The sequence below is a fragment of the Physella acuta genome, unplaced genomic scaffold (assembly GCF_028476545.2).
Source record: "Physella acuta isolate Inbredline_101_S28 unplaced genomic scaffold, ASM2847654v3 ptg000117l, whole genome shotgun sequence".
Classification (NCBI taxonomy): Eukaryota; Metazoa; Mollusca; class Gastropoda; family Physidae; genus Physella; species Physella acuta.
The window spans coordinates 286,432-296,258 of record NW_026731637.1 but is presented as its reverse complement, the minus strand read 5'-3'; the positions used below and the strand labels follow the sequence as shown (position 1 = coordinate 296,258).

Here is a 9,827-nt window from a genome sequence, read left to right as displayed (position 1 = left end):
TGGCTGATGCTAATTGCGGTATTGTCGTACATGTTCGGTATTTTCCAGAGCCATACCACAATGTAATGTCTCTCTGAAACCAGCTTCCATCTTTAGAATCACGTGCTGCCTCATCCTACAGTGGTCTATTCACTAAACAGAAGACTACTCGTTGGCCCTTGTTTGTCAGCTTGTAGAAGACACCATCTTTAGTTGTGATAAGAATCAGCCTTTTGATTTGCTTGCTCTTTACAATTACTTGTACTACTTGCAGGTGTAGTGACTCCTGTGGCATCTTGATGTCCTTACTTTCGGTTTCAGTACCATAATTTGGGTGTGGCGTGGAATCTAAAGTAACTTTTGTCTCCCGGCTAACATTATAATTACATGTTTTCGTGCGATGGGTTGTATGTAGGTACCATCTGACTTTTTTAAGATCTGCTGGACTGTAGGACCGAACTGATCAAGAAAACGGACTGGACTCTTTTCTTCAAGTTATCCTTCATTTTATGTCGTGGAGAAAAAAAAAGTGGAGGGGGGGGGTGCAACACTTTATGTGCACTACGGACACTCATGGGTGCCTGCAGCAGTGGCGTAGGCAGGGGGGGGGGGGGTTAGGGGGGGTCATAACCCCCCCCCCCCCCATAGACCCCTCGGTATAGATATATAAAGTATCAGGGGGTGTGTAAATCGAAAGTTTGAGGGGGGGGGGGGGGTGCAAATCGAAAGTTTGAGGGTGGGGGTGCAAATCGAAAGTTTGAGGGGGGTGCAAATCGAAAGTTTGAGGGGGGGGGGGTGCAAAAATCGACAGTTTGAGGTGGGTGCAAATCGAAAGTTTGTACCCGGGTAAAGATTGGAACCCCCCCCCCCCCCTTGAGACGATCCTGGCTACGCCACTGGCCTGCAGTATTTATAGGTCATAAATAACTAAGGAAATACGAGAAATATTTCTAGGCTGACTAGAGAGTGAGCAAGTTATCTAGATCTATGTTTTACTGAAAATCCGATTTCCTCCCGAGTGACAGTGATCTCTCCTACGAAACATGGGGCCATCTTTTGGTACTGAGTGTCATTGTCAGGCATTTTTTTCTCGCCACCTTTAGAAACCCGAGACAAGCTACAAACACAATCAACATTTTACACAGAAGATACTCTGACTGCAGGTTATTTCTGTTCTTGGTGTAACGTGAAGGAAAAAACGTGCATATCACAATTCAGGATTAAAAAAACAACAAAATAATGAAGTAGTATTGGTTTCAGTTTCAGGCACAACAACAAAAGAACACAACATATTTCTGTTCTTTATTGTGTCAAAAAGTATAAAGGGAGGTGACTCGCTAGTCGCACAAAATATACAAGCTAAGCGATAGTAAGTATTAGCTACAGTAAACTTTGACTACTTTACGTCAAATAAAATATAAAGCTTTATTTTTACCCTACTGTAAAACACAATAAGTGTTCACTGTGCATCTACAAACACTTACATTAACAGGATCTATTTTATGTCTAATGTAAAAATAACGTCTACACACAATAAAATATAGTACTTTATATGGACTTTAGTAAACACTCCAGTCATTGACAATCTTCAGCCGAAATAAGCCCCCCCCCCCCTCATAACCGTTTAAAGGGAGAGGTTAAAAAATAGGGCATTTCATCGCCTCGGGGTGAATAGATATTACATCTGACACGACTGGAGTTACTTGCCCATTTAACCCCTCACAGAGTTCTGGGGTGGAGAGGTACTTTTGGATATATAATCTTGTGTAAACATACCTAGGCCACAACAGTTGGAGTGGTGTGGGTGGCGGTGTGGGTTGGGAGAGGTATTTAGACGGATCAATCTGACCTACTTAAATGTTTGCCGAGTTGTGTCAACGCTGGAGCGGACAGACTTATCGAAGGGATCCAAACTTTTATTGTCAATCAACGATCGATATTTTACTTCGACACTTAGGCTAAGAGTCTCTTAAGACGTTTGTCGAGAATGTTCTTGGGTTCTGTTTTACTTGTGGAGAATTGTGTGCAGGGGCAGTGGAGAATAGTATGAAAAGAAGAAGGGGGTGGGGGGGGGGGGGTGATGAGAGGGATGAGTTTAGAAAAAAATGATGTCAATCTACCCAAAAACAGCAAGTCGAAGATATCTATAAATTAACAAACGAAAAAAAAAATGACGTCACACTCAAATAGGAAAGGATGGGGTTGATGGTGGTCAGACTAATGTCACGATCAGTGTTTCTTTCAGGCATCTTTTCGGGGGGGGGGGCGATGTCAACCCCTACCCCCTCCGGAAGCACGTCTACCATCCCACCCCGAACGAAATATAACTTATATAGTAAAATTTATACTTTTACCTGTGGCCCCCCCCCACCCCCCTGGAGAATTTAGTCCGCCCCCCACGAGAAAAATCTGAAAGAAACACTGGTCGTGGGGTGAAGCTACTTTTACATGTTTTAGAAATATTTTAAAACCAAAATTCAATTTAATTTTTCAATTTAATTTATTCAATAACGGTAACAAACAGTGTTTCTTCCAGACTTTTTTCTCCGGGGGGGGGGGGGGCGGTAAACTTTCTTCGGGGGGGGGGGGGGGGGCGGACACTGTTAAAAGTATATATTTTCTATAAAAATTGTATAAATTTCATTCTGTTCGGAAGAGATGCCTGGTAACAAATTAACAATAGTAACCACGGAGGCCATTCTACTAATTATAGACATTGTTTCTCATTTCAAATTTCTATTTAATGGATTGTAATAAAAATTATTAATATTTCCAATCTTGATGGTCAAGTGGTAGGGTGCGTAGGCTGAAGTTTAATGTCGTTTAACGGGAGTCTAATGTTTTGACAATGTGTGACAGTAGGAAAGAGTGTTATAAAAAGCGACAAAAAATCGTCATTACGGAGTACGGACCCTCCACCCCAGCTCTTTAATTTGCAATGGTAAAGCGACCCTCAACGTTTTAGCTCGATGTTTTAACTGTCGATAATAGAAATATACATCACACACGTTATTAAAGAAAGGCTATTATTATACCATCCAGAAAATTAGCAGTTTTGGTAATTCGATGGCCACTTTCATTTGAATGCTTATATTTTATCATTTAAAAAAAAATAAAATAAATAGGAAATTCCCAAAGTAACGCTATTTATAGAATAATGAGTCATTCTCCAATCACGTGATAAACACATTCCAAAAATGTGTGCTAAGTCATAACAAATTAATAAACATAATGCCTATGAGCATTAATTAAAAATAGTTTCGTAACACGATTCTTCTTTAGTAATTTTTGTGATATAATAGTTCTGTATTTTATTTTATTTAGAAATGGGACACCACTTTGAAAAAGAATGAAATAAAATAGACTAGGCCTAGACCTAAAAATCTCTTGTTTTACTTATATTAATCCACTAGGGGGCGAGAGTGTCGGAGAGAAAATATGGCCACTGAGATACTACGGCATAAGATGTAGCCTTGTTTTATTTTCAGAGCAATTTTTCACTTAAAGTTATGATAATCTTCTTATGATGCGATATGTATAAGCGTAAAAAAGACAGGGTAATTGAATTGCTTATTCATTTTGATACATGCATTTAAATACTATGCAATAACATTCTTCGTTTTGTTATCTCATATTCATTGGATGTTGTGTTGTCTCCGACTCAAGTCTATTGTTGACGTACGAGTTCTTATCCTAGTTTTAAGTTTTTCTAGAGTCTAGATCATAGATCTAGATCTAGATCTACATGTTCATTAGTGATGTTAAATACTCAGAATACTGGCATTCCCAACTGTCCCAACAAAATTTGTCTCTTATGTTGGCCATCCAAAGAACTCATTTAGGTTTAGCTAAAGGCTAAAATAATAAATTAAACATAGGCCTATCCTTTAAACTTTAAAAATATCCTTGTAAAATTATCTAGGCCCTAGGCCTATCTATCTACTATCTAGATCTAGTATCTATCCTATAGAATAGACAAGATGCAAGTCATCACTACTAGATCTAGATCTAAAATCGTCCAATGATTATAGATACTGGTGTCCTATAATAGACTCTTCCATAAAATAGGTGTGTTGGGTTGTTAGTAGTATTGTAATCTCGACTAATTTTATGGTTAGAAATTTGGGTAAGGTGTATGTTGGGGTTAGATGTATGTTAGGGTTAGGGACAGGTTAGCACTGACATTATCCAGCCATGTGTGTATTTAGTTAACTACCAGTAGCCTAACACCACTTTTTTAAAGAAGATTCCATTATCGGACACCGGTGTAAAAATTCTCCCGAATCGTCTATGTCTAGAGCACAGTACATCAGTAAGACTAAGAACTAAGAAGAGTTTACTTCAGTGGACTATGACTAGTAGAGTAGAAGGTAGAATTAATCTAGACCTGTTATTAACAAGCTGTTAAATAGGCCCTACTAGATCTAGGCATAGGATAGTAATAAAAAATATTAAACTCTTAGAGTTTAAAAGCTTAGGAACTGGAACTAAAATCTAGTCACTTTGCATATAAAATTAAAATGAAAGCATTGTAATTCTAGCAAATCTGCGACACTGCTATATGGACACTCGGAATGGTGTCCAGGTGTTTTCCCCCTGACACTATCTGCAATAAATATTTTATTGATGTGGAGACTGCTAAAGACTAATGGTGTAGGCCTATGTTCATTTTATATGTAGGCCTACTACTAGTAGTCTCATAGTGCTCCATTCATGTATGCTTGGTGTTTCAAGTATTGATTAATATTGTTTAAAAGTTTGATTAACCTTTGATATGATTTTTACAGGGACTAAAGAACAATGGATTTTGTTGACTTGGATAAAGTTTTAGATGAATTTGAAGAAGAAGGTGAAGCTTTTACATTTTGTAAAGATAAAAGATATAGCTAAAAAACAAACTCAAATTAGCTTCAGAATTTACTGTGAAAATTAAATTTTTTTCTTACAATTTGAGAAATATGATTAATTTTATCAACGTTAGATAAAACCATAAAAATCTCACAAATTTCAAAACCTTACTCTATTTAAAAAAAAAAAGATATGAAACATAAAGTTTATAAATATAATATCCCCAGAAAAACAAGCACTCTCTATAATACCTGGCCAGGAACTTAAGCCGAGTGGATACACAGAATTCTTAGAAAAGCACCAGAACCAAGACTGGAGCTCTCTGAATCCAAGCAAATTCCCTTCCTACAGTGGCTACACACTTGAGCGTAGATCAGTGAGAGAGCCAGTGAATGTACCCTATGATGACCCGTATGACAACTTCTCTGGCTCTAAGCTGGGTCTTATAACAGATGACAACTACTCCTTCAATGGGTATGAACGGAAAGATGAAGGCAGAAAGAGGAATAATCAAAGTGAGATTGTTACAAACCTAACCAGAATATCAGTGAATGGGGATAAGGTTAATACCGTTTACTCCTCCACTAACTCTTATGACCGTAAAGGCATAGCCAATAGCACTGAGCGCAAGGGAACTATTGCTTACCAGCCAATCGAGGTTCAGACTGATGCCCTGTCTCCTGCTAGTGAACATGAATTGATGTCCTCTCCCTTTCCCAAGTCAGATATCATAGTAGATGGGCATGGTGATACATCTGTTTCTTGTGATACAAAGGTGTTTGGTGAAACTGATCAAAACCACAGCCCAATCTATGCAAGCATGGATGCTGATAATTTAGTCCCAGACACCCAGTCTTCCCAACATTCTCCTATGGATAACAATCAACAGTTGTCAAAATCTCACGCAGATGATTGCTCACCTGGTATTGCTGTGACTGGTCTCATGTCTGATCAAAACACATTCAGTTTAAACACAGGTAACACGGGCACGCAGGTATCAGCAGTGGAAGAAACCGTTGGGTTTCACGACACTGTTGATGAAGACATAGATGACAGTGAGGTGAATATGTACCTTAATAACTTCGATGATGGGCTGGTAAGTAATTTTAACACTTCAAAAGACTACATGACATCCACAGTTGAAACTAACTACAGCTCTTCACATGTACCAGACATACATATTGACCACAATACACATAAAGTTAATGAAAATAGAAGTCTTGCTGATGAGCTGAATGAAGCAGAACCTGAAGTAGACCATTACTCTGTGGTCCATGATGGTTCTCAGCCTAAAAAATTATGCTCCGGTAGTGAAATCTCTGAAGCTGGTGTCTGCCACCATCAAGACCCTGACATTGTTGCTGACATTGCGGCCCACACAACACAGGACATTCTCCCCACACACAGTGGTGTATCTGAATCCTCTGATGCCATTAGACAGAGAGTTTATAATTCTGTTATGAATGGTAGAATGGAAATTGAAGGTATTCTTCAGGATAAGGAACAAACAATTATAGGGGAGAATTTGATGAGAGGGAAGATGGAAATTGAAGGCATTTTAGAACAGATAGAGACTGGAAAACATGTTTTACGTGAATCTGATAAACCTGTGTTTGTTGGTGGTCACAACCAGCCTGATGTGACCCAGAGGTCAGATACTGGGGCCTGGGTCAACACCAACGACCCCAGCTCACTCAGCCCAGGTCACACATCAAGCGGTGTGACGAACAGTTTGGGGATGAACATGGGTGTTGGGGCGAGGCCCAAAGATCCATCGGCGATAAAGAAGAATCGGCCCAACAGTTTGCTGGGGCTGTCAAAGGTCAACCTTGATTTCCCTGCGACTGAGAGCGTCGTGGAGGCTGCAGTTGATGAACCAGGTCACCCAGCAGGAAGTGAGAAACCCTCACACTTCCCAGATGTGACCATGCAGCCTGGTCAAGCTTTGACTAGTGACAGCGCTGTGCTTAGAGACGCCAGAGCCCATACAACCAGCGAGACTGTCCCAATTATACATGATTACTCACCATCTCACATGGGATCAGACCAAGATATTTCCTCCACTTCCCCTCCAGACCATCAAAACTCTCAGAAAACAAAAAGGCCAACATCTCTGAGTATCCGCAGACCTGAATTCAGCATTGAACAAAGTGAAGGAGAAAATATAGAGCATGAAGGTAAGTTTTTAAAAAGTAAACATTTTAAATTCAATAGGTGTTTTAAAAAAACAAATGCTTGTGTTTCTTGGTTTTTAATAATTAGAGACTTAGGTCAAGACCATTTATACCTGAGTATTAGCAAAAATGTTTTTTTAACTTAATGAGGAAACAATGTAGAATTATAATTTTAAAAAGTTACGCTTTCCTACAGCAGATGAAGTAGAGTTCATCTGTTTCTGTGACCTCTGCATTTGAAAGGATAGGGTGGTCAGCTCCATGCCCAGGCACCTTAACTTTCCCTAATATAAATCAGGTTCCTACTCATCAAAGCTGGACGGACTCATTGAAGTCCTATGGACCTACCCCTGGATCTGAATTTTAGGCTTTTAAGTTAGCAGTTGTGTGCTCCACGCCTTCCTACTTACAATTATAACCCTGAGTAATTTTTATATTCAGTGTGAATGTTAAAATGAAAACGTATTGTAAATTTTAATGATTTTATTTGTATTCTTACATCCTGTGTATATTTTCTATTTTTAGTTTGTTCAGATGAGCCATCACCTGGAAGTGCTGATCACCCAGAAATGAATTTACCTGACCAAACTGAAGTGAACTTACCTGAAGAGGAAACAGCATCAGAACAAAGTTTAGAATCTTACCCAGGGTCCACTCTGATGCCTCAATCAGTGTCAATGTCCAACAGTTTAGGTTCAGCTGCTCCATTCTGGATACCTGATGCTGATGCCTCAGAGTGTATGATGTGCAGACTCAAATTTACTATATGGAAAAGAAGACATCATTGTCGTGCCTGTGGGAAGGTAAAGATCATCATTTTACTATGAATGTTACAGTTACTTTTGATGGGAGTGGGGAAATTAAACACAGTGATTATTTTGTGGATAGATTTTCAATAAAAATAAAAAAATTTATAATAATTAAACTATTTAAAAAATTAGGAAACCCAAACATAAAATATCTTGTGCATTTCTATACTATATTTATACTGTTATGTAAATATTTTTGTTTAAGTTGTCAAATAAACTATTTTTCAAAAAGGTATTCTGTTCCAACTGCTGTAGTCAAAAAGCATTGCTACCTTACATGGAGAACAAAGAAGCTAGAGTTTGCCTAGAGTGTCATATACAACTTAGCTTAGGTAAGCTTTGATTCAGTGTAGCAGCAATTTGTTCAAGCTATTTCATTTACATAAAATTTGCTAAATGGTAAAGGTATATCCAGTAATACATTTTTCACTTTTTGTTCATTTTTTTAAAAACACATTTTAAAATACTCTGTTTTGAAACACGTTATACATTATTAAGTTATAAATCAATGAGAAGCCTGTATTAAAGTACATTGTACAATATTCTCTTTAAAAGTTAAAACAGAAAATACATAAGTCTTTTTACAGTTGAAATTTCTGGACATACCATGATTGTCTGATAGCTTTTTATAAAATTTAGATTTGAATAACAATGTGTAGAAAATAAAAAAATAGCATTATAAATTGTTTTGCTTTTCAAAACTAGACAGCCAATACAAAAATCATTTCTCTGCACGACATGTTTATCAGAAAGCATGGCTTGTCCAGTTTGATTTAGAGCATGCCGCATTCTTTCTACATAGCTTATTTTGCATTCTTAAATTGAATTTCTGCATAAACTGCTTAAACTTCTATTCCTGCTTAATCCCATTTGTTTACAAAATAATTATTCCTTGAGACACACTAGGACACATTGGAGACATGTAAAGCACAACGTTAGGTACTCTAAACCCCACCGTTGTTTAACTGCTGACATGCTTTTGTCCTGATTCCCTTTGCAGCCCCTGGCACAGCTGCCAATCCACGTTGTCCCAACCCAAACAATCCCAATGAGTACTGCTCTAAGGTTCCACCCAATCAGCAGGCCAGCAACCATGCCATTCCACCAGTTGTCATGGTGCCAACAGGCGTTTTAAAGCCATCAGGTCAGTTGCTGGTGACATCAGTTTCTTGTTTAAACTTAAGTTACAGAAAGTCCAAGCAAAGTTAACTTGGTCTGTGTAAGTCAGCTATATTTTTTTTTTACTCAATTTAAAAAAACAAACTTGGTGTCTTGGGATGATAGTGCAATTACTTTTGTTTCAAAATTTTGTCTCGTTTCTTCTAATGCGATGGCTGTCAGTTTTCTTTATAACATTTTGTAATCTAATTTTTAACACTTTTTTTTTCAATTTTGTTTTCAACCTAGATGATACTTTTCTTTAAGTTGTATTAGAACTGCATAGTGAGAGTGACAATACTTTAAGTAACAAAAAAACAACTCACATTTGTTTTAATAATCAGCATGTTTAAGAATGCTAAAAGTAGTCTCAACATTTTTGTTCTAGTAATTATTCTTTCAAACTTGAACTGTTTTACTTTCTTTTGACAATGAAACTACTAATGAATGACTGCTTTTTTAAATTCTAATTTTAAATTTTAACACTGTAGAATTTCCTGTAGTCCTCAACATGAACACAAAACTTGAACAACATTTAGTAGGAGCATTAAGACATCGTAATTCTTGATACAATGCTTAATATTTTTAAAAATTTGAATACAATGTATTTTTTAAACTGTTAATTAGGAAGTCAGCGGCGGTCAGGTGAACCAAAACAGGTGATGTTTTCTGATGGCATAAGACCAGGTGGTGATTTGACAGAGTTGGACGGCCCTGAACAGACAAGGCCTCAGCGCAGATCTGCTCGTGCTGCTAGAAGGGGACCCCCACAGCACCAAGGTACTGATAATCAAAAACATTTTGTTGTTGTTATGATTTGATTTTTTGTGGGTGTTTGATTGACTGTGATGTAAGTATA

At 37.7% G+C, this 9,827-nt stretch overlaps 1 protein-coding gene across 4 annotated transcripts in view; it reads left to right on the top strand.

Moving 5' to 3' along the window:
- The first annotated feature begins 3,167 nt into the window (after nucleotides 1–3,167).
- Nucleotides 3,168–9,827, top strand: part of LOC131934760 (zinc finger FYVE domain-containing protein 9) — a 38,015-nt gene continuing 31,355 nt past the window's right edge. For 2 of the 4 annotated variants that reach the window (XR_009385836.1, XM_059290876.1), the window contains exons 1-7: nucleotides 3,169–3,536; nucleotides 4,767–4,828; nucleotides 5,055–7,004; nucleotides 7,527–7,804; nucleotides 8,043–8,142; nucleotides 8,811–8,954; nucleotides 9,596–9,748. Coding sequence is in view for 3 of the 4 variants with exons in the window: in XM_059290876.1 (XP_059146859.1) it covers nucleotides 4,780–4,828; nucleotides 5,055–7,004; nucleotides 7,527–7,804; nucleotides 8,043–8,142; nucleotides 8,811–8,954; nucleotides 9,596–9,748 (2,674 nt within the window). In the remaining variant the exon portion in view is untranslated. Of the gene's footprint in view, nucleotides 3,537–4,766; nucleotides 4,829–5,054; nucleotides 7,005–7,526; nucleotides 7,805–8,042; nucleotides 8,143–8,810; nucleotides 8,955–9,595; nucleotides 9,749–9,827 lie in introns of all 4 variants that reach the window. The other 2 variants (XM_059290877.1, XM_059290878.1) reach the window with 2 other exon arrangements.